This window comes from Esox lucius, chromosome 5, assembly GCF_011004845.1.
Source record: "Esox lucius isolate fEsoLuc1 chromosome 5, fEsoLuc1.pri, whole genome shotgun sequence".
In the NCBI taxonomy this organism is placed as follows: Eukaryota; Metazoa; Chordata; class Actinopteri; order Esociformes; family Esocidae; genus Esox; species Esox lucius.
In genome coordinates, this window is record NC_047573.1 from 34,289,534 (window position 1) to 34,315,104 (window position 25,571).

Consider the following 25,571-nt stretch of genomic DNA (forward strand, 5'->3'; position numbering starts at 1 on the left):
AAATGAATGAAAAACGGAGTTTAAGGACAGTTAACTAGGAGGCATAATAGTCTTGTAGCTTTTGTTATAAAGTGCAAACAGTGAAAATATGTTTCATTCCATGAGAGTGACCAGATCTTTGCTAATAGATTCCAATACAAAGCAGTCCAATACTAAACAGTCCAATACTTGCAGAATATGGCTCAAATTAAGCACTGCAAACAATGCTGATATACCTCTGCACATTTTATCTGCTTCAGAAGTAAAGGATTTTCAAAATGTAATCATCTGTATTATAAACTAGCTGCTTTGATTCCTTAAAGGCAATCTGTAAATGTAAGGTATTCAGCAGTTATATTATACACTTGTCAATGTAGGATTCATTCATGGACACATGAAATGTGCCATGGTTCTCAATTCACCTATATTCAAATAAATACACCATTTTGGGACATATCTCCATCCATCCATCATCTTCCGCATATCCGGGGCTGGGTCGCGGGGCCAGCAGTCTAAGCAGAGATGCCCAGACATCCCTCTCCCCAAACACTTCCTCCAGCTCTTCTGGGGGGACACCGAGGCGTTCCCAGGCCAGCCGGGAGACATAGTCCCTCCAGCGTGTCCTAGGTCTTCCCCGGGGTCTTCCCAGGAAGGCGTTCCGGAGGCATCCGAAACAGATGCCCAAGCCACCTCAGCTGACCCCTCTCAATGTGGAGGAGCAGCGGCTCTACTCTGAGCTCCTCCCGGGTGACCGAGCTTCTCACCTTATCTCTAAGGGATCGCCCAGCCACCCTGCGGAGAAAGCTCATTTCGGCTGCCTGTATCCGGGATCTTGTCCTTTCGGTCATGATCCAAAGCTCATGACCATAGGTGAGAGTAGGAACGTAGATGGACCGGTAAATCGAGAGCTTCGCCTTGCGGCTCAGCACTTTCTTCACCACGACAGACCGATACATCGACCACATAACTGCAGAAGCTGCACCGATCCGTCTGTTAATCTCCCGTTCCATCCTTCCCTCACTCATGAACAAGACCCCTAGATACTTAAACTCCTCCACTTGAGGCAGGCACTCTCCACCAACCTGAAGTGGGCAAGCCACCCTTTTCCGACTGAGGACCATGGCCTCGGATTTGGAGGTACTGATTCTCAGCCCCACCGCTTCACACTCGGCTGCAAACCGTCCCAGTGCATGCTGAAGGTACTGGTTTAAAGGGGCCAACACGACAACATCATCCGCAAAAAGCAGAGACGAAATCGTGTGGTCCCCAAACCTGACACCCTCCGACCCCTGGCTGTGCCTAGAAATTCTGTCCATAAAAATTACGAACAGAACCGGTGACAAAGGGCAGCCCTGCCGGAGTCCAACATGCACTGGGAACAAGTCTGACTTACTGCCGGCAATGCGGACCAAGCTCCTGCTTCGGTCGTACAGGGACCTGACAGCCCTTAGCAAAGGACCCAGGACCCCATATTCCCGAAGCACTCTCCACAGGATGCCGCAAGGGACACAGTCAAATGCCTTCTCCAAATCCACAAAATACATGTGGATTGGTTGGGCAAACTCCCATGAACCCTCCAACACCCCGTAGAGGGAATAGAGCTGGTCCAGTGTTCCACGGCCCGGACGAAAACCACACTGTTCCTCCTGAATCCGAGGTTCTACTATCGACCGTATTCTCCTCTCCAGAACCCTGGCATAGACTTTCCCGGAGAGGCTGAGAAGTGTATAGTTGGAATACACCCTCCGTTGGAACACACCCTCCGGTCCCCCTTCTTAAAAAGAGGGACCACCACCCCGGTCTGCCATCCCAGAGGCACTGTCCCCGACCGCCACGCGATGTTGCACAGGCGTGTCAATTAAGACAGCCCCACAACATCCAGAGACTTGAGGTACTCAGGGCGGATCTCATCCACCCCCGGTGCCTTGCCACCAAAGAGTTTCTTGACCACATCTGTGACTTCAGCCCGGGTGATGGACGAGTCCACCTCTGAGCCCTCATCCTCTGCTTCCTCAATGGAAGACATGACGGCGGGATTGAGGAGATCCTCGAAGTACTCCTTCCACCGCCCGACGACATCCCCAGTTGAGGTCAACAGCTGCCCACCTCTACTGTAAACAGCGTTGCTAGGGCACTGTTTCCCTCTCCTGAGGCGCCGGACGGTTTGCCAGAATCTCTTCGAGGCCAGCCGATAGTCTTTCTCCATGGCCTCACCGAACACCTCCCAGGCCCGAGTTTTTGCCTCCACAACCACCCTGGCTGCAGTCCGCTTGGCCTGTCGGTACCCATCAGCTGCCTCAGGAGTCCCACAAGCCAACCAGGCCTGATAGGACTCCTTCAGCCTGACGGCATCCCTTACTTCCGGTGTCCACCACCGGGTTCAGGGATTGCCGCCTCGACAGGCACCGGAGACCTAACGGCCACAGCTCAGAGCGGCCGCTTCGACAATGGCGGTGGAGAACATGGTCCACTCGGACTCAATATCTCCAGCCTCCCTCGGGATCCAGTCGAAGCTCTGCCGGAGGTGGGAGTTAAAGATCTCTCTGACAGGAGACTCGGCCAGACGTTTCCAGCAAACCCTTACAGTACGCTTGGGCCTGCCGAGTCTGTCCAGCTTTCTCCCTCACCATCGGATCCAGCTCACCACCAGGTGGTGATCAGTTGACAGCTCCGCCCCTCTCTTCACCCGAGTGTCCAAGACATACGGTCGCAGGTCAGATGAAACGACAACAAAGTCGATCATCGACCTACGGCCTAGAGTGTCCTGGTGCCACGTGCACTGACGGACACCCTTATGCTTGAACATGGTGTTCGTTATGGACAAACTGTGACTAGCACAGAAGTCCAATAACTGAACACCACTCAGGTTCAGATCAGGGGGGCCGTTCCTCCCAATCACGCCCCTCCAGGTGTCACTGTCGCTGGCCACGTGGGCGTTGAAGTCCCCCAGTAGAACGATAGAGTCCCCAGTTGGAGCACTTTCCAGCACCCCTCCCAGACTCCAAGAAGGTTGGGTACTCTGCACTGCCGTTCGGCCCGTAGGCACAAACAACAGTGAGCGACCTATCCCGACCCGTAGGCGCAGGGAAACGACCCTCTCGTTCACCGGGGTAAACTCCAACACATGGCAGCAGAGCTGGGGAGCTATAAGCAAACCCACACCTGCCCGCCGCCTCTCACCATGGGCAACTCCAAAGTGGTGAAGAGTCCATCCTCTCTCAACGAGTGTGGTTCCAGAGACCAGGCTACACCTAATTATAAACCGTGCTGTAGATATTAGTTTTTAGTAGACACTTGAAAGTTTCCACTGAGTTTGCATTTCTAACCTTAATTGGCAGATCATTCCACAGTAGTGGAGCACTATGAGAAAAGGCGCTGCCTCCAGCTGTTTGTTTAGAAATTCTAGGTACAATTAAAAGGCCTGCATCTTGCGATCATAGGTTACGTGTAGGTATGTATGACCGGATCATTTCAGCCAGGTAAGTAGGAGCAAGTCCTATTGATTTATAGGTTAACAGTAAAACCTTAAAATCAGTCCTAACCCTAACAGGCAGCCAGTGTTAGGACGCTTGTACAGGAGTAATGTGTTAAAAAAAAATTATCTAGTTAGGATTCTAGCTGCCGTGTACAGCACTAATTGAAGTTTATTTATTGATTTGTCAGGGTAACCGGAAGGAAGACCATTGCAGTAATCTAGTCTAGAAGTAACGAAAGCATGGATAGGTTTTTCTGCATCAGATTTTGATAGAAAGTTTCAGATTTTTGCAATGTTTCGAAGATGAAAATAAGCAACTCTTGAGACATATTTTATAAGTTCCTCAAAGGAGAGATCAGGGTCAAGGGTAACGCCAGAGGTGGGGGACTCGAGTCACATGACTTGACTCGAGTCTGACTCGAGTCACAATTTTCAGGACTTGTGACTTGCTTGATTAAAGTATGAAAATGACTTGACTTGACTTTGACTTGAGAACAAGTTACTTGAGACTTGACTTGAAGTGGAAGACTCGACAATGACTTGAACTTATAATAAACAAACAGCAATAAAATTATTTTATATGTTGCGAAATCAGCACCACGAATCAGCGTATGTGCCTTTAACGCTGCACAATTCAAACCGCGCCAAACATGGCAGACAGTAACGTTAGTCGAGCTCCACAAATAGTATCGTTTGTATACAAGGACTTTGAACTGGACCGAGTAAATAAAAAAAACATTTGCCAGATGCAAAATATGCAACAACGTCAAATTTCATTTGTTATTTTAAGAACCACAAGGAAAGGTAAGAAAGTAATCTCTTTATATTCAGTTTCACTAAGATCTATAACGATTAAGTTACTAATGTAATGAATTAATATTTTTTTTGTCAGAATTTGGCCTTGGTTGCATACTATGTTGTTTTTTTTTCTTGTTAGAAATGTGACCATTATCATTACTGAATACGTCTGGTAAATAGATGTAAGGGAATTTGACTATAACAGTGGCATAGCCTGAATTTTAATGTTGATGGGCATCTTAATATGAGCGGGCATGTATATTATTACACGTAGGCTATAATGTCTGTATTAAATGTGGGCATTTTCAAGTGTTTGTGGACTACGTGTGGAAACTAAAAATCATTGTGCTTACACCATAACAGTTAACTTTACTGCATGAAAGGCTAACATGGAGGCGCCGATGTGATTACTAGCACCTAAACATTTCGAATAGTTTTTTTTTTTTTACTCATACAGACAAGAATAATTACAACGTAATTACATATTAGGCAGTTTTTCAGTCACAATAATTAGTTTATAAGGTTGTTATTATTAGCCCTTATTACATGGATTGGCTGAATTCCAGTTATTTCTTGATAACAGACCGTTGCCATGAAAAACAGCGCGTTGCTATGGACGCAGCAGGATTCTAACCAGAGACGGAACGGACTATTTTCTTTAGAGGAAGCAATACTGTCGTTTTGAAATCAATAAATTCCTTTTGAAATCAATATTTTGTGTCAAATTATAGATTTATTTGGTAGGTAGCCATGTAATAAGCGGGATAAGGTATAGCGTGGCGGTTGTTATAGCGAATACAACCCCTTCAGCCTGATTCAAGATCCCTCTGCTTCGTCCCCCCAAAAAATTGTACCGCGGAGGAGAAAAATATTTGATTTTGAAATCGAGCTTCGCACCGAGCGCACGTCAGAAACAGAGGACAGTGTGTGTGTGTGTGTGTGTGTTCATCTCTTTAGTACTGTGACTTGACTTGACTTGAAACTTTTAAGGACTCGACTTGACTTGCTTAGGGTGAACCCTTGACTTGACTTGCTTGATTTATCTGAACTGTGACTTGAGACTTGACTCGAGACTTGATGGTTAAGACTTGAGACTTGCTTGGACTTGACCATGTGTGACTTGTCCCCATCTCTGGGTAACGCAGAGGTTTCTTACAGTTTTTTGGGATACGACCATGCAGCCGTCGATGTTCACAGTGAGATCTGCTAACAACGCTCTTTGTTTTTTGGGTCCTAAAACGAGCATTTCTGTTTTTCTTGAGTTTAAGAGCAAGAAGTTCTCTGTCATCCACTTCCTAATATCTGAAACGCATGCTTCCAAAGTAGCACATTTTGGGGCTTCTCCATGCTTCATTGAAATATATAACTGTGTGTCATCAGCAAAATCAGCATTGTGATTTTGGATTACATCGCCCAGAGGCAGCAAATATAGTGAGAACAATAATGGGCCCAGAACTGAGCCTTGAGGAACACCACAGCATACCTTTGACATGTCAGAGGATATGCCATCCACACAAACAAACTGATATCTTTCAGATAAATAACATTTAAACCAGATTTAAACATGTCCACGTAGCCCAACATGGGTTTCCAGTCTCTCTAGGAGAAGGGAGTGTCAAAAGCAGCACTAAGATCAAGAAGCAACAGGACGGATGCGGAACCTTTGTCTGAGGCCATTAGAAGGTCATTTGTTACCTTCACGAGTGCAGTCTCAGTACTGTGATGGAATCTGAAACCGGACTGGAGCATTTCATGAATGTTATTTGTCTTCAGGAAGGCATTCAGTTGTTGGGAAACACATTTTTCTAAGATTTTTGAGAGGAACGGGAGGTTCAATATTGGCCTATAATTGTTTAATATGTCGGGATCCAGATTAGATTTTTGAGGCTTAATTTCCACTATTTTTTGTGAGTTTGGTACACATCCGGAGGAAAGGGAGCAATTTATTATGTTCAACATTGGCTGACCTAGCACAGGAAATAGCTCCTTAAGTAAATTTGTTGGAATTGGGTCTAGCTGACAGTTTGTGGGTTTAGAACTCATTACAAATTTTGTGAATGTGTCGAGCGATACGGTATCTCTTAGCCTTTAACACCGTTCAGTCAGACATGTATCCCATACATGTGTAATGACGTACAAGTCAATTGGACGAGTGGGACATTACAAGACTTTTGTACGTTTTAGCCACATTTGTGCTACATAGAAAAATACAAAATGGCAAACTTTATGGGTTCTTGAGTTATTTTTTACTTCTCATGGAAAACTAAGCATTTGTGCCAAGTTGCATACATTTGTCACAATTTTGTGGAAATATCATCACCTTGAAAAAAGAAACATTGGGGTGTGGCCTGTATCGCCACCTATGGGCGAATGTAAGCCATTTGATTTGTGGGAGTTACTTGTGGCCTGTAGTTTCAATGTGCCAAAATAGAGAAAAAGTTGCCCAAAAACATCTTGAGTTATTGGGCAACTTCATGGAAGGGGAGAATAAGAAAACTAAAATAACAATAGGTATATAGGAACCCTAATGATACATCTAGAAGATTTTCACTGTTTCAATTAAAGTGGGATTGGAGACTTACAAATAAAGTCAAATCAAAGCAAAAGGTCATTACATGTGTACCAGAAGTGACAGTGAAACATAGCAGATAGAACAATTCTCTTCCAAATTGCCAGTAATCAGCTGGATCCATCCCTGGTGGATCTGTATGGAAAAAAGAGAAAAAAGGACAAAGATCTACTGAGAAGTCCTTAAAAAGTAGGATTTTCTTTTATACCATTCCTTTAAACAAGCTTAAACAAACTTTATTACATTCAGTTAAATGTAGTTGAAATATTTTGTGGGCCAATTGGTACACCAAACTCAAACCAACCATCTAATAATTGTATTAGCTGCAGCAGCGTTTACCCTGTTATGAAATGTCTGATGGTCTTTCCGTCAATGTTCTCCCGATGATTAAATAAAAGACTGATTATGACAACATGTCTTTGAAAATAGTTTATTGCCATTTCAGTGTGCCAACCCAGAGGAAGGAAGACAAAACATACTCTGTTTTTTGAGACTGGTGTTTTGCAGGAACTATTTAATGAAGTTGCCAATTGTGGATCTGTGAGGGGTCTGTTTCTCAAACTAGACAAACTAATGTATTTGTGCACTGGGGCCTCCCACTCCTCTTTCTATTCTGGTTAGAGCCAGTTTGAGCTGTTCTGAAAAAGGGGGTAGTACACAACGTTGTACCAGATCTTCAGTTTTTTGACAATTTCTCACAGGGAATAACTTTAATTTCTCAGAACAAGAATAGAGTGACAATTTTCAGAAGAAAGTTATTTGTTTCTGGCCATTTAAACCAGTAATCAAACCCACAACTGCTGATGCTTCAGATGCTCAACTAGTCTAAGGCCAGTTTTATTGCTTCTTTAATCAGCACAACAGATTTCAGCTGTGCTAACATAATTGCAAAAGGTGTTTCTAATAGCCTTTTAAAGTGATAAACTTGGATTAGCAAACAATGTGCCATTGGAACACAGGACTGATAGTTGCTGATAATGGGCCTCTGCACGCTTATGTAGATATTCCATAAAAAAAATATAAAAGTTATTTACAACATGTAACTGTAATTCTGTTTAATTTGAAGTTATTTTAATGCCCAAAAATGCTTTTCTTTCAAAAACAAGGAAATATGTGACTCGAAACTTTTGAACGGTAGTGTATATTAATCACAATGTAAGGTTTAAGAATGGTGGTTACAATTGGCATATCTTATATACTGCAGTTGATACTTACTAGTGGTGGACTTGGTTATCTGTTGGGTGCCTCTTCTTCCCCGTATACCTACACATACATAACAGGTTTGGGCCAACCTCTATCTAACATATATCCATCTAACAAATGGTATCATACATTTCAGTGTTGTTTAACGAAAAATCTGTACAGAATATTTTTTTTTTTCATATATCATGGGACTTATTAGAGGCCATGAGCTACTTCATGGATAATTTTGTGGGAATGACCCGCTAACTTACATTACTGCACACCCCCATTGTGTTACAAATCCTACCGGCCAGCATGATGGAAAAGTTGTTGGAAATAGGGATTCATGTTCTTAGTGTTTGGGGCACTACGTGCATTTTGTATTAGATTTGGCACCACTAGACTCATTGTCCAGCTGTGTCAGGATGACTGGCTATGACCTTAAACTCAAGAACAGCATTGATGAGTCAAATATTGTCTGATGGATTTGAGGCCAAGCTCTTCTTGTGTTCATGTGTTCCGCCACCAGTGTGTGAGTGTGTTTGAATGGGTGAGATGCAAAAGAATAAAGCACTTTGAGTACTGTTAAGGTAGAAAAGCGCTATAAGTGCAGTCCATTAACCATGTGTTTCTTCCCACAAAAATTGTCAATTCTTGGGAAAACAAAAAAATGTATGTGCATAAACCCACTGGCAACAAAATAGCCACTAGTGTGTACGGTATCCATTCACTGTCTTTTTGTCAGGATGACTAGAATACTCACTGTCTCTGAAGATCTTGTGGGAGGATATTTCATTCCCAAAATGCCTGGATCATGAAGGGAAAACATATACACACACAAAAAAACAATATAAACTATTGGATTACTGATGGAGACATAGGCATGCAAAATATTACTCAACAGCTACAAACAGTTTTCTATACAAAAAAACAAAAACTAAATGTGTGGGTAACTTACACAAAGGAAAACTAGATGAGAGATGAAGATGGTTGCTATGATAAGGAGTATCAATCAAATTGTTGGACTAAATAATGATCTATAATACAATAAACACCTATAAAACATTCACATCTTTGTTTCTTTAAAATGACTTCTTAAAAATTACATCCTCTGTGGTTTTTTTTGTACATACTTTCAATCATCACCTTGCCTTGATGAGCAAGTCTCTGGAATTAGAATAAGTAGTATCAGTGAATTTATATATTATGTACATCAATACATGGAATGTTACATATATTTTGATTCACTCCAACTTAGGTATATTGCTTGGTATTCATTAACTGAATAAAATATTCAATAATCTAGATATAAATTAGATATTTATTTTAGCTGGATAGCCTATCTAAGGTAAGTGAATGGACCAGCTACCTCTTTTTTTATGGACAGTTTAAGGATTAAAGTATTTGAAAAAAATTTAAGCTGCCATAAATCAGAGTTATTACTAGCAGAGTGACCGACTTCACAAAAGTATATCAGTAACTTTTCATTAGCTAGCCGTGTTTTTTTCCCCAAGCTAGGCTAGCCTGGTCAGTTAGCTAGATACAAGCTAGATAGATAGACAATTCAATTGGATTGTCTAAAACAACCCACAAAACAGTCTTTTGTTCTTTGATGACATTCTACAATTCATTCAAAATAAATAAAAAGCAGGTAGGTGTAAAACAATCCAGGTAACAGCCATTAGCCTACTAGTGGATCGACAGAATAGCCCAGCAGCAGCACACCAACTCAAACAGACAAAATTGACCAGCGATAGGAGACCAAGATTGTTTTAAGAACATTTGTGTATTTAGTTTTATTTGTAGGCTGTTATAATTAATTAATTGCAGTGTAAGAATAAACATGTAATAATGTATGGTCAGGGTTGGATAGGTTACTTTTTAAAGGTAATCCGTTACAGTTACAAGTAACCTGTCCACATTTGTAATCAGTAACGTCATTTTTAGATTACTCAAAATCAATAACGTAATCGGATTACTTTCACATTAAGAGGCATTCGAAAACAAATCGGAATTGCCTATAACCAGTTGAACACCTTTTGCTGGATCAGTCAGTGTTAAGAGTTTACATAGCTGGTCAAAAACGGAAGTTGCATTTTAAATTATGGGTTTTGTACAGCACCTTTGGAAAGGGTTTCAAAACCATTGCTTTCTACTTCAATATGATTGGGCTACATCTCTAAATTACACAGTAGTTCCAATTAATCCAATAACCCGCGATCTTCCAGAATTTGGCTGTTTATCTGAACATAACCCAAAATCAAAGGATGTGTTAAACTTTTCTGTTATTTGTTTTATTCATGTTTCTAATTGCTTCAAAACATTGTTGAAAAATAAATGTAAATTTCTCAAAAAGGATATTGACATTATTGTATATGAAAATTAAGATATCCGTAGCTTTTCACGTGTACATTCATCTACAGTAGTCTAATGTTTGCTCCACAACCACCAACATTGTCAAAACGTTGCAGAAACCCTAGGCACGCGAACTCGCGTTTGCAATCGTAAAGCCAATTGTTCAGTGCATTTGGCAGAGATGGGGACAAGTCACACATGGTCAAGTCCAAGCAAGTCTCAAGTCTTAACCATCAAGTCTCGAGTCAAGTCTCAAGTCACAGTTCAGATAAATCAAGCAAGTCAAGTCAAGGGTTCACCCTAAGCAAGTCAAGTCGAGTCCTAGTCGAGTTTCAAGTCAAGTCATAGTACTAAAGAGAGGAACACACACACACACTCTGTTTCTGACGTGCGCTCAGTGCGAAGCTCGATTTCAAAATCAAATATTTTTCTCCTCCGCGGTACAATTTTTTGGGGGGGACGAAGCGGAGGGATCTTGAATCAGCCTGAAGGGGTTGTATTCGCTATAACAACCGCCTCGCTATACCTTATCCCGCTTATTACATGGCTACCTACCAAATAAATCTATAATTTGACACAAAATATTGATTTCAAAAGGAATTTATTGATTTAAATACGATTGTATTGCTTCCTCTAAAGAAAATAGTCCGTTCCGTCTCTGGTTAGAATCCTGCTGCGTCCATAGCAACGCGCTGTTTTTCATGGCAACGGTCTGTTATCAAGAAATAACACGCATTCTGCACTGGAGTTCAGCCAATCCATGTAATAAGGGCTAATAATAACAACCTTATAAACTAATTATTGTGACTGAAAAACTGCCTAATATGTAATTACGTTGTAATTATTCTTGTCTGTATGAGTAAAAAAAAAAAAACTATTCGAAATGTTTAGGTGCTAGTAATCACATCGGCGCCTCCATGTTAGCCTTTCATGCAGTAAAGTTAACTGTTATGGTGTAAGCACAATGCTTTTTAGTTTCCACACGCAGTCCACAAACACTTGAAAATGCCCACATTTAATACAGACATTATAGCCTACGTGTTATAATATACATGCCCGCTCATTTTAAGATGCCCATCAACATTAAAATTCAGGCTATGCCACTGTTATAGTCAAATTCCCTTTCATCTATTTACCAGACGTATTCATTAATGATAATGGTCACATTTCTAACAAGAAAAAAAAAACATAATATGCAACCAAGGCCAAATTCTGACAAACAAAAGATTAATTCATTACATTAGTAACTTAATCGTTATAGATCTTAGTGAAACTGAATATAGAGATTACTTTCTTACCTTTCCTTGTGGTTCTTAAAATAACGAAATGAAATAACGAAATGAAATTTGACGTTGTTGCATATTTTGCATCTGGCAAATCTTTTTTTTATTTACCCGGTCCAGTTCAAAGTCCTTGTATACAAACGATACTATTTGTGGAGCTCAACTAACGTTACTGTCTGCCATGTTTGGCGTGGTTTGAATTGTGCAGCGTTAAAGGCACATACGCTGATTCGTGGTGCTGATTTCGCAACATATATAATAATTTTATTGCTGTTTGTTTATTATAAGTTCAAGTCATTGTCGAGTCTTCCACTTCAAGTCAAGTCTCAAGTAACTTGTTCTCAAGTCAAAGTCAAGTCAAGTCATTTTCATACTTTAATCAAGCAAGTCACAAGTCCTGAAAATTGTGACTCGAGTCAGACTCGAGTCAAGTCATGTGACTTGAGTCCCCCACCTCTGGCATTTGGCAAATAAACCTTGACATTTTAACTATATAATATATAAGACTTGAACTAATATAACACGAGGTAAGCCTATCCCCTATCATTGTTCTGAGAAACATGCGTCGAGTAGATAACTAAATCACGCTTCAATGAGTCAGCTAATATAGATTCACACTGTTTTTACCAATTAAACTTGCGCTTCATCAGTCACTAAACTGCTTATGCGCGTCCACGTTTGCGCGAATGATGATCACACACTCAACTGAGGTGTTCAATTGTTATTTTGGTTCAAAGATTATGTTTTTAAAACATAAAAAAAATAAGCATGCATAATTATTTCTTTTTCAATTGAAGTAATCCGACTACAATATTTTAGTTGGTATCGTAACTGATTACAGTTACGTTTTTTTTGTAATCCTTTCCTCCCCGACTGTGTATGGTATAGTTGTATTAATATAGACACACTCACACACACACAAATCAATCATAGACTCTCAGTCTATGGTTCCATCAGAACTCCAACACACTGACCCATATGCAGTGTTTCCTCTACATTAGCCTACTCAGCAGTGGTACATTAGTTGGCCTTAACACAAGCAAGTATATGCCCCATGTTTAGAAGTGGTTCTTCAAAAAAAAAAAAAAGAACCAACATGAGGACTGACAGCAATGGAGATAGAGGAATAAACAAAAATCTCATTACAGCCACCACTGGTACATAACAGCTACAGAGCAAACACTGCATATGTAGGCCTATATGAAAAGGAAATGGCTGGATTGACATCATGGTGACATTACAGTTATATTCATGTAGCCCATCGAATGACCCTCATGCATTCCAACAAACACTTGACTTTTCCTTTAGAACCACTCTTATGCCAAAATACCAACTGTGCACACATGACAATAACATTTTATGGGACAATGTAAAAGTAACAGTCTTTAATTAATTTTAGTTATTGATGTAACAAAAGACAACGTGTGTGTGTGGATTGGCCCTAAGCCATAGCTCCGGAGTTCCACCATGAACCCTGGCCTTGCTGTCATGGACCACATAGGTATTTCTTTAATGCCAGGGCATGGTAAAACCAAATATTAACTACATTTTAGTTTGTAATGACAACAAATAATAATAATGACAATGTAGAAGAGAGCAAGCCCCCATTAAAAAAAATCTGGCTCCTTTCTGGAAAAGCTCCCCAAATATGGATTTGTTGCCGGAGCCCAAAATGAACACTGGTTGCATTGTTTTCTGTTGGTTAATCCCAGCACCCTTCTGTGTCAACATATATGACATTGATAATAAACTTGATCACCATATGCACTGAAAGGGAGCTTTGAAAAACTGGTTCATCGACTAGGCTATGCTAACAGTGCTAGCAGGCCTGCTAACAAGACTCTGGCTAAAACTACTTGGAGTACGTTACAATGGCTTGTGTTGACTGTTCCGCTGTTGGTTTTTCTTCTAGAGGGACGTGTATGTGAGCAGCTTCTCTCTGTTAGAACTAGATGTCACGGGCACTCCAGATAGATTTAGCTGCAGGCTTGTTAGCAGTCCTGCTAGTACTAGCATAGTGGTGGTAAAGAGAACAACTCCCATGATCCCACACTACCTCACAGAACAAAATCTGTAAAATAATGTTTGATTTGTCTTTCAACAGAAATTTCCAATAAATTACTTTTTGAGTCTGTACAAATACTATTAATTACCCGTAAAACATAAAATAACTTTAAATAAACTGCAATTTTAAGGACAAAACTTTACTATTGATTTTTGTAATTTTATTATGTGTAAAATATTACCTCACATTTTACATAAATTTACATTTAAATCTGTACAAATACAATAAATTGCAGTTAAATAAACATAATATTAATGTAATATTAAATGTAGCTAAATGTTCTCTGATTTTAAGGGTGTACATTTAAATTATTGCAAATATCTGTAAATCCACAGACATGTCATTGTTTTATGGGATAACAGAAAAAAATGTAAAAGAATACAGGGCATATCTTCATCTTCATCTTCTTCCGCTTATCCGGGGCCGGGTCGCGGGGGCAGCAGTCTAAGCAGGAATGCCCAGACTTCCCTCTCCCCAGACACTTCCTCCAGCTCTTCCGGGGGGACACCGAGGCGTTCCCAGGCCAGCCGGGAGACATAGTCCCTCCAGCGTGTCCTAGGTCTTCCCCGGGGTCTCCTCCCGGTGGGACGGGACCGGAACACCTTCCCAGGAAGGCGTTCCGGAGGCATCCGAAACAGATGCCCAAGCATGTGGAGGAGCAGCGGCTCTACTCTGAGCTCCTCCCGGGTGACCGAGCTTCTCACCCTATCTCTAAGGGATCGCCCAGCCACCCTGCGGAGAAAGCTTATTTCGGCCGCCTGTATCCGGGATCTTGTACAGGGCATATCCTGTTAAATAATTATATATTTTTTGTTTTACAGTGTAGGCATTTGGTGATTCTAGTGTTAATAACATAGAATTTGAAGTTTATATGGCAAAAGCCTTTAATATATTATTTTTACACAAATGTACCCTTCAGGATCTTTGTACTAGGGAAGTAGAACATAGTTTAAATTAGACTAATTTAAATACTTAAATTAGTTTATACCATATTTAATTTAATAACATTTAATAACAGCAGTGAAAATAAAAATAATAAAATCTAGGTTACTATTAGCCTCCCATTACTATTTTTTATGATTTTATCTTGACTGGTAGAGAATATGTAGCCTAAATTGGGAATAATTGATTCACAAATGTCATCAATGTCACACACATTTTTCTACCTTTACATTAAACCTTAAACAACGGAACAGTCACACATACAGAACAAATAAGCAGGCATGTGGTCACTAATAAACAATACACACTCAATGTCTCTTGGTCGGATAAAATCATTTCTGGTACACCAAACCTTGTTATCACTTGTCTCAAACATTTTACAGCAGTTTTTGGCTCATTGTTTTTTTGTGTTGTTGTGGAAATCATTAATGGGAAAGGCACAGAGACTGTGGATTATTTTCATAAGTAAAGCTTTATTCAAGATTTACAAACATGGTGCAGTTAACAAGCACACTCTGCAAAGTCAGGTCAAGAGCTTTCAGTTCAAGGTTGAGCTCAGGCCTATATACATTCAGTACAGCCCACTCTGTTCCCCTCCTATGCATGGTTAGTCTACATGTCTCACCAGCTTCTCTGCGAACTTCGGCTTAGAAAGATAACAAGATGTTTAGCCAAAACTATAGATATCTTTTGTGGGCACATCCTGTACAAGTGAGCAGAGCTGAAACACAAAATGGCCTTACTAAATTACTGGATTATACCTAGAACAAGCAATATGATGTCATTGTACTATGGAATATGAAAATTTGTACCACAAAGCTTCTACCCAACTTGAAACCTTTTCAACTACTGCCAGGCACACAAAAGACTTGTCAATATCTGTGGTAAACAACCAAGGAGAGTAATCCGCCCCTTAACGTGGTGGAGGGGTTTGAGTACCCGAGTGACCCTAGGAGCTATGTTGTCTGGGGCTATATGCCCCTGGTAGGGTCTCCCAAGGCAAACAGGTCCTAGGCGACGGGTCAGACTAAGAGCGGTTCAAAACACCCCTTAATGATGAATAATTATTTGAGTTCCGTGACGTCGCCCGGTATGGCGCAGCCGGGGCCCCACCCTGGAGCCAGGCCCGGGGTTGGGGCTCGCACGCGAGCGCCTGGTGGCCGGGCCTTTCCCCATGGGGCCCGGCCGGGCATAGCCCGAAGGAGCGACGTGGGGCCGCCTTCCCGTGGGCTCACCACCCACAGGAGGGACCATAAGGGGTCGGTGCGTAGAGGATCGGGCGGCAGTCGAAGGCAGGGGCCAAGGCAACCCGATCCCTGGACACGGAAACTAGCTCTAGAGACGTGGAACGTCACCTCGCTGGCGGGGAAGGAGCCTGAGATAGTGCGTGAGGTTGAGAGGTTCCGACTGGAGGTAGTCGGAATCACCTCTACGGACGGCTTGGGCTCTGGAACCACACTCCTTGAGAGTGGATGGACTCTTCACCACTCTGGAGTTGCCCATGGTGAGAGGCGGCGGGCTGGTGTGGGTTTGCTTATAGCTCCCCAGCTCTGCCGCCATGTGTTGGAGTTTACCCCGGTGAACGAGAGGGTCGTTTCCCTGCGCCTTCAGGTCGGGGATAGGTCTCTCACTGTTGTTTGTGCCTATGGGCCGAACGGCAGTGCAGAGTACCCGACCTTCTTGGAGTCTCTGGGAGGGGTGCTGGAAAGTGCTCCAACTGGGGACTCTATCGTTCTACTGGGGGACTTCAACGCCCACGTGGGCAACGACAGTGACACCTGGAGGGGTGTGATTGGGAGGAACGGCCCCCCTGATCTGAACCCGAGTGGTGTTCAGTTATTGGACTTCTGTGCTAGTCACAGTTTGTCCATAACGAACACCATGTTCAAGCATAAGGGTGTCCATCAGTGCACATGGCACCAGGACACCCTAGGCGGCAGGTCGATGATCGACTTTGTTGTCGTTTCATCTGACCTGCGGCCGTATGTCTTGGACACTCGGGTGAAGAGAGGGGCGGAGCTGTCAACTGATCACCACCTGGTGGTGAGCTGGATCCGATGGCGGGGGAGGAAGCTGGACAGACTCGGCAGGCCCAAGCGTACTGTAAGGGTCTGCTGGGAACGTCTGGCCGAGTCTCCTGTCAGAGAGATCTTTAACTCCCACCTCCGACAGAGCTTCGACTGGATCCCGAGGGAGGCTGGAGATATTGAGTCCGAGTGGACCATGTTCTCCACCGCCATTGTCGAAGCGGCCGTTCGGAGCTGTGGACGTAAGGTCTCCGGTGCCTGTCGAGGCGGCAATCCCCGAACCCGGTGGTGGACACCGGAAGTAAGGGATGCCGTCAAGCTGAAGAAGGAGTCCTATCAGGCCTGGTTGGCTTGTGGGACTCCTGAGGCAGCTGACGGGTACCGACAGGCCAAGCAGACTGCAGCCCGGGTGGTTGTGGAGGCAAAAACTCGGGCCTGGGAGGAGTTCGGTGAGGCCATGGAGAAGGACTATCGGCTGGCCTCGAAGAGATTCTGGCAAACCGTCCGGCGCCTCAGGAGAGGCCCTACCAACGCTGTTTACAGTAGAGGTGGCCAGCTGTTGACCTCAACTGGGGATGTCGTCGGGCGGTGGAAGGAGTACTTCGAGGATCTCCTCAATCCCGCCGTCACATCTTCCATTGAGGAAGCAGAGGATGAGGGCTCAGAGGTGGACTCGTCCATCACCCGGGCTGAAGTCACTGAGGTGGTCAAGAAACTCCTCGGTGGCAAGGCACCGGGGGTGGATGAGATCCGCCCTGAGTACCTCAAGTCTCTGGATGTTGTGGGGCTGTCTTGGTTGACACGCCTGTGCAACATCGCGTGGCGGTCGGGGACAGTGCCTTTGGGATGGCAGACCGGGGTGGTGGTCCCTCTTTTTAAGAAGGGGGACCGGAGGGTGTGTTCCAACTACAGGGGGATCACACTTCTCAGCCTCCCCGGGAAAGTCTATGCCAGGGTTCTGGAGAGGAGAATACGGCCGATAGTAGAACCTCGGATTAAGGAGGAACAGTGTGGTTTTCGTCCGGGCCGTGGAACACTGGACCAGCTCTATACCCTCTACGGGGTGTTGGAGGGTTCATGGGAGTTTGCCCAACCAATCTACATGTGTTTTGTGGATTTGGAGAAGGCATTCGACTGTGTCCCTCGCGGCATCCTGTGGAGAGTGCTTCGGGAATATGGGGTCCTGGGTCCTTTGCTAAGGGCTGTCAGGTCCCTGTACGACCGAAGCAGGAGCTTGGTCCGCATTGCCGGCAGTAAGTCAGTATCTAGGGGTCTTGTTCACGAGTGAGGGAAGGATGGAACGGGAGATTGACAGACGGATCGGTGCAGCTTCTGCAGTAATGCGGTCGATGTATCGGTCTGTCGTGGTGAAGAAAGAGCTGAGCCGCAAGGCGAAGCTCTCGATTTACCGGTCAATCTACGTTCCTACTCTCACCTATGGTCATGAGCTTTGGGTCATGACCGAAAGGACAAGATCCCAGATACAGGCGGCCGAAATGAGCTTTCTCCGCAGGGTGGCTGGGCGTTCCCTTAGAGATAGGGTGAGAAGCTCGGTCACCCGGGAGGAGCTCGGAGTAGAGCCGCTGCTCCTCCACATCGAGAGGGGTCAGCTGAGGTGGCTTGGGCATCTGTTTCGGATGCCTCCGGAACGCCTTCCAGGGAAGGTGTTCCGGTCCCGTCCCACCGGGAGGAGACCCCGGGGAAGACCTAGGACACGCTGGAGGGACTATGTCTCCCGGCTGGCCTGGGAACGCCTCGGTGTCCCCCCGGAAGAGCTGGAGGAAGTGTCTGGGGAGAGGGAAGTCTGGGCATCCCTGCCGGTTCTTTTAAACAGTTCTATTTCCTCACTAAATTCTTCCACAGTACCACAATGGTGGAACCAGCTTCCACTTGAAGCTGAAACTGTATCTTTTTACAAGAACTACAAGTAGTCCTAAGGAGAAATGTAGAAGTACCTAGATGAATATAAGTACACAATAAACTTGCTGTAGTGTTTTAAGGATAAGAAATAAAAGCAAAAAAACGTTGTTGGAACTGTTTCATTTGCAATCAAACTGTTTCATTCGATGCAAACAAGCCTTCAAGCTTACAATGTAAAAAAAAAGGTTAACGTTAATTACTTCCCGGAATCATGTATGGCAGACACTTGCACCTTTCCTATTTGGTGGGGTTGAGATAAATGCAGAAGCAAAATTTAGGTTGGATTGTATATGTTGCTCCAAAACCTGTATATATTGTTCAACATTAATGGTGCCTTCACAGAAGTGCAAGTCACCCGTGCACTAATGAACGCCCATCATGGATGGTGGCTTTTGAACTGTGCGCTGATTACAAGCTGAATGGTATGGAGTTACTTTTGTTTCAATAAGAACAAACAAAATAATTAATATTGAACGCAAAGCATCAACTGAAATGTATTGAGATCAAAAAAATATATATTGAATAAAAATGTTTGAACTGCGAAAGATGACATATGGCTCTGTCATGACATCTTTTTATTGGGATATCCAATAAACTCAAATAGGTTTGATGGTCAGGTGTCCAAATACTTTTGGCCATATAGTGTGTTTTTGGGACTGTTCTGCAGAGAGGGAGAATGGCAGGGAGGAGGTGGAGGGTGAAGGAGTAAGGAAAAGGTTAAAAGGGGTTTCCTGTGGTTAGAGGAAGAAGCATGAAATTTCAAGCGATATAAACTGGTTTAGCAGCAGATAAAGAGGAAGAGAAGGGGGCAAGAAGGGATTTGAATGAGGCTAGGTCATTCTAAGTTTTGTTTTCCTTCAGTTTCAGTTGCCTAAAGCCCATTCCAGTGAGCTAGCAGTGAGTCATTAAGTCACAGAGCTTAAGGGAATGGCGGTGCTGGCCAGGAGGAAAGGGGACAATGAGAATCCTAGAACTTTGAAAGCAAGGACAGCAGGATGGAAGAGGCAGACTCAAAAGAAGCAAGGAAAAAGGATGTAGGAGATGGGAGAGACAACAGAATTGAAGAGGCAAGAAGAGTTGGGGAGACTGAAAGTGTTGTGTCAGGGTAAGACTGGTGGGGGCTGAGAGTGTAGGGGTGGAGGAGAGCATCTAGTAAAGATTAGATCAAGTGCATTGCTGGTTTTGTGAGTAGGAGTTGACAGAGAAAGACAAAAAGGAGTGGAAAAAATAAGCTGTAAAAAATGACTACGTCAGAAATTGAAAGGTTGAAGTCACCCAATAATATGAGTTGTGAGCGTGTCAAGGTCATTGAGGAAGTCACCAATCACATCTCCAGTTTGAAGAAACAAGTAACCCTGGGCCAACACCATGGCTCTCTGACTATTAGCAAACATAGCTGAGGAATCAGTCACTAAATAATTGTATGTAGAAGCTATTAGAAATTACAATTTATTTGCTCACAAAATGTAAAGCTTCAAACAACTTTAAGTGTGCATAATTTGCAACATGTTGGAAAGCACATTCACAGCAAGGTGTAGTGCATTTGTGATTTACAATATATCAGTGTTTCTTAATCCTGGTCCTCGGGACACAAAGAGGTGCACATTATTTTTTTTGCCCTAGCACTCACCCCCTGATTCAAATGTTGCCCTACCACTTACACACTTAATTGACATAATCAACCTATCATCAAGCCTTTAATTTGAATCAGGTGTGTGAGTGCCTGGGCAAAAACAAAAATGTGCACCCCTTTGGGTCCAGGATGAAGAAACACTGCAATACATTATCAATAGAAGTGGCACATGGAAAAATAGCAAAGATGAGAAATTATTAAATCAAGAATATCACAAAGTGGCATTTACCAACAAAAAGCTCAGATGATGTTATCTTTTAGACAAGCCAACAAAAACAATACCTAGCTATACAGGGCCACTTGTATTTTGGCATAGACCAAATAATCTGTTGTTATTTGGTGTACATTCTCAACTGATCAGTTTGGTCAAGCCCAGAAGCCACAAATAATGAACATCACTGCAGTAGTGACAATGTGCTGTTATCAGGCTCTATCCATTAGTAATTTGAGCCTGCGGACAACGTTAAGAACTTTATTTATTTTTATCAGAATACTAGCAGTTTTGTTTCTTTTCAAGATCCCGCCTAACTCCACAAGGTCACCCATGAAATGAATGACCATCACTTCAGGTTGAATGTTCATTCGCTGTGAAGAAGTGAGACAGCACCCACTAGCGGCTGCTCAGAAAAAAACTAATTAAATGCTACTACATTGGATAGGAAAAAATCCTTGGAGTTTTTTGTCCTGTTTTTGTTGTTGTAATGAGTACTGTGTTCAAGGATGGGTGGCTGTCATCGACTGTGTTCCTTAGCATCGCAACAACTGAAATCCAAATTTGCTCTCCCCTGCTTTCTGTCAGGATTGGTTGAGCCGGTATGGGTACCTCCCTCCTCCTGACCCACGAACAAGCAAGCTGCAGACAAAGGACGGGATTGAGCAGGCGATTCGCCAGATGCAGAGATTCGGAGGGCTGAAGGAAACAGGCATACTGGGTAACGTATTGTCAACTTAGAGTAAAGCTTTGCTACATGACACTTTAAGCCAATTTTAGTATCCTTTGTTGTTGATTGTGTATTTGTACTGATAATAGTCCCTGAGGTGCCGAGAATTTATAAGGAGTGTTCAATTAACATTTAAGATGCACCAATTGGTAACACTAACACATGTAGAAACCTGTTGTATGCAAATATGAGCTTTTATGTCTCTCATCAAGGTTTATAAAGTTTGTGTCTCTCTATGCATAAGAATGTTTTCCAATGATTTTCATAATAAGATAATTATGAAAATCACTGTTACAATGCATTATAATATTATACTGGAGTGTAGATGAACGCTTTAATTAAGTCATTAGGTGTCATATGCCCCTGTGTTCAGATGAAGCTACTATCAATCTAATGAACACACCAAGATGCTCTCTCCCTGACATTATGGGAACAGAGGACATGTTGAAGAGGAGGAAAAGATATGCCCTGTCAGGCCTTCGATGGGACAGGACCGACCTAACATGGAGGTACGCAACATTTTTAGTTGATGCAAACCGAAACACCCATTCAAACAGTAACACCATTAGAGTGATCTTCTTTGTTAAGTGTTACTGTACATTCTCTTGAGTGTTTGATTAAGCCTGCCTGGAGGACAAAATATTTTATGGTGGGGGACTTTGTTATTAGTTACTTTCCACAAGGTACCTTGCTACACTTGGCAAGCAATATTATAGCGTATTGTGTATTAAGGTACAGCGTTCGAACTACTGATGTCTTTCCTTTATCCAGTGTCCACAGTTATCCAAACCCCTCTCTGTCAAGCTCGGTTTCCCATCCTGAGGAGGTGAATAGGATCCTGAATCTGGCCTTAAAGGCCTGGAGTGATGCAGCCCCCCTAAGCTTCCGACATCTCTCTGGGAGTGACGGGGACATCAGAGTGTCTTTTTCCCGTTCTCTTCATGACGACGGGTACCCTTTTGACGGCAGAGGGGGCACACTGGCCCACGCATTCTTCCCAGGGAGGGATGACATTGCCGGTGACACACACTTTGATGACGATGAGTACTGGAGCAACGAAGGTATTTAAAGACACATATACTGTATGTATAATAGGAGGGATGGGTTGTTGAGGACTGGGGATCTGACACTTCAGAAAATTATTGTGAGCTATTTTTAGCTCAGTAGCCCTGTTGAACTTCATTAATGATAATTATCTGGCAAATAATGAAGGTCTCAAGGTAAAAGAAATTGGCCCAGAACAAGTACGTCGATAAATGTTTGAATGAATGTAAAGGACTGTTATTCAACAAACACAGACAGATAAATTATATGGCTAGTCTTGTTGAACGAATAATCGGTTAACAACACATGCTTTTTTTCTCAGGGGATAGTGTAACCACAGACCTTTTCACAGTGGCGGTACATGAGTTTGGCCATGCCCTTGGCCTGTCCCACTCCTCCTCGGTTCCATCCATCATGAAGCCTTACTACCAAGGAGCTGTGAAGGATATGTCAACTTACAGCCTCCCTCTGGATGACAAGATGGCCATTCAGGAGCTCTACGGTATACTGATTATTTGAAAAATATAATTTTATTAGACAATGGAGGGAACTGAGTCAAAAGTAGTGGGCTGGATTCAAGTAGATATTAAAATCAACAAATGTATGTTATTGGCAACAGCACTAACCATTTGACTAGCCAGGCCACACCAATCCCTAATTCTAAAGCTGAAATCACAAGGGGAACATTTGTAATCCGTGTGAATGAGCGGGCTCATATACAATTAAATATTATGCACAAGTTATTGTGAGACAGCATGAACTGCAAGCACCAGTAGCGTCAATGCACATCCAAACAGAAAGTAATTTGGCAGTTCTTTGAGTATATTATCCCTCGATCTGCCAAGAGTTATGCATTAAGTGATCACCTAATGAACCAATTGGCCACATTTATATCAAATTAATTGATTATTATTGGTGATTTTAACCTACACTGGGAATCACAGGTGGAGTTGGCCCTAATTAAAATAGCTAATCACCAAGACAAAACAGCTAAGTTTAGAGCCCAATAGTCTACATTGATTGAATATACACTGCTCAAAAAAAACAAGGGGTACATAATCATCACAGTATAACACCAAGTCAGTGCAACTTCAATCTGTCCAGTTAGAAAGCATAAGCGATTGTGAATCAATGTCATCTGTTTTGGTGCAAATCAAAGTGACAACAGGTGCATTGGAGTGGCAACATAGACAACCCACAAAAAGGGAGTGGCTACAGACAATTGCTCTCTCCTGATTCTTCTCTAGTTTTGTGTTTTGCTAGTATCCTTGTCACTACTGGTAGTATGAGGTGATACCTGCAGCCCATTCAGTTTGAACAGGTAGTCCAGCTCCTCCAGGATGGCACTTCCATTCGTGCCATCACAAAAAGGTTTGCTGTGTCTCCCAGTACAATCTCAGGAGCATAGAGGATATACCAGAAGATGGGCCGTTACATGAGGAGAGCTGGACAGGGCCATAGAAGGGCAGAAACCCAGCAGCAGGACCGGTATCTGTTCCTTTGCGCGAGGAGGAACAGAAGGAGCACTGCCAGAGCCATACAAAATGAACTTCTCAGAATACTGGTGTGCATGTTTCTGACCAAACTGGGCCTGACGTCCTCTAGTGGGACCTGTGCTCACAGCCCAGCACCGTGCAGCTTGTTTGGCATTAGCCAGAGAACACCAGAATTGGCATGTCCGTCATTGGCACCCAGTTCTCTTCACAGATGAGAGCAGGTTCACACTGAGCATATGTGACAGACGTGAAAGAGTCTGGAGATGCTATGATAAACGTTATGCTGCCTGCAACATCATCCAGCAAGACCGGTTTGGCGGTGGGTCAGTGATGGTCTGGGGAGGCCGTGGGGGGTTGCACATGCTAGCCAACAGTACCCTGACTGCTGTTAGGTACAGGGATGAAATCATCAGACCCATCGTCAGACCTTACGCTGGTGCAGTGGGCCCTGGGTTCCTCCTGGTGCAGGACAATGTCTGGCCTCATGTGGCCAGAGTGTGAAGGCAGTTCCTGACAAAAGTATTGATGCCATTGACTGGCCCTCACGTAGTAATGGGAGAAACAAAGCTTTCCAAAACTTTGAGCCAATTGAAACAATTGCATCAAAAAAGGATTCATTGTTTCGAAACACTCAAAACATTGCACGCTGGTGACATCTGCTGGTCAAATGTGTAATGCAACTGGAAGACCCAGAATAGAAACTGACCTCAAAGTGGTGCGTACGCTGGCATTGCATACAGGCCTAAACAATAAATAGTAAATTAATAAGTCAACAGTTAAGTGGAGCTAGAAGCGGTATCTAATCATGGAATATTTAGCTTACAGTGTTAATAAAGGAGCAGTAACATCTGAAGTGCAGCAGTATGCACAGTTGAAGATACGCGCAATAATTCCTAAAGCTGGAAATATGCATTGTATTGGAGCATTTTCATGCAAGCACTGTTTTCATAGACAGATATGGAAACGAAAACCAACAATGCACCAATATGACAATGTCAAGGATGTTACACATAATGTCCTTATAAGGATGCTTGACTATTAAAGTAGCCTATATAATTAAGCAATACAGTTATATTTTAATAGTTGTCATTTGTGCATTAATTAGGCCTGTGTGTGCCAATTGTATAGGCCATATGAAATACTAATGTTTGCGGACTTTCATATATAAGGGGACATTCATATGCTTATATGTTAATTTGTGTATGCAACTTGTGTATGCGAGTTGTAGTAGCCCAGTTGTTGTTCACAAATTTCATAAGGTAACTTTTAACAACTTGTTTTTTTTGTGCTCCCTTTATCCAAATCAACTGAATCATTCTGATAATAATGTCTCTCTCTCTCCTCCATCAAACTCAGGAAATCTGGCCATTTTCATTGGCTTTTATTTCAGGGACTGGCTTAAGTGATTGAAACCTGATCTAAACAGTATGACACACTTTGTTTGCTTAGATCGCGTGATTTGGCAACTTTGAAACAAGCTTCGACACAATGTTTTGGCACCACAGTATTGCAAAGGTTTCAGAGCATTTTGATACATGTTTTGTCAGCTACCATTACTACCCTCATGTTCCCCGGACCTGAATACAATTGAGAACCTCTGGGATGTTATATATCAGTGCATCCAACGCGGTCAAGTTGTGCCCCAGACTGTCCAGGAACTCACTGATGCCCTGATCCAGGTCTGGGAATAGATGCCCCAGGACACCATCCACTGTCTCATCAGGAGCATGCCCAGACGTTGTTGGGAGTGCATACAGGCATATGGGGGCCATACACACTACTGAGTCACATTGAGTTGCTGTGATGAAATTCACACAAGTTGGAACAGGCTGTGATTTCAAATGTTCACTTTTATTTTCGGT

At 43.0% G+C, this 25,571-nt stretch overlaps 1 protein-coding gene across 2 annotated transcripts in view; it reads left to right on the forward strand.

Moving 5' to 3' along the window:
• Nucleotides 1-25,571, forward strand: part of mmp25b (matrix metallopeptidase 25b) — a 36,730-nt gene that overhangs the window by 4,585 nt on the left and 6,574 nt on the right. For both annotated transcript variants that reach the window (XM_029120113.2, XM_034292475.1), the window contains 4 exons: nt 21,028-21,160; nt 21,543-21,678; nt 21,941-22,230; nt 22,536-22,715. In XM_029120113.2, coding sequence (XP_028975946.1) covers nt 21,028-21,160; nt 21,543-21,678; nt 21,941-22,230; nt 22,536-22,715 — 739 coding nt within the window. The remainder of the gene's footprint in view (nt 1-21,027; nt 21,161-21,542; nt 21,679-21,940; nt 22,231-22,535; nt 22,716-25,571) is intronic.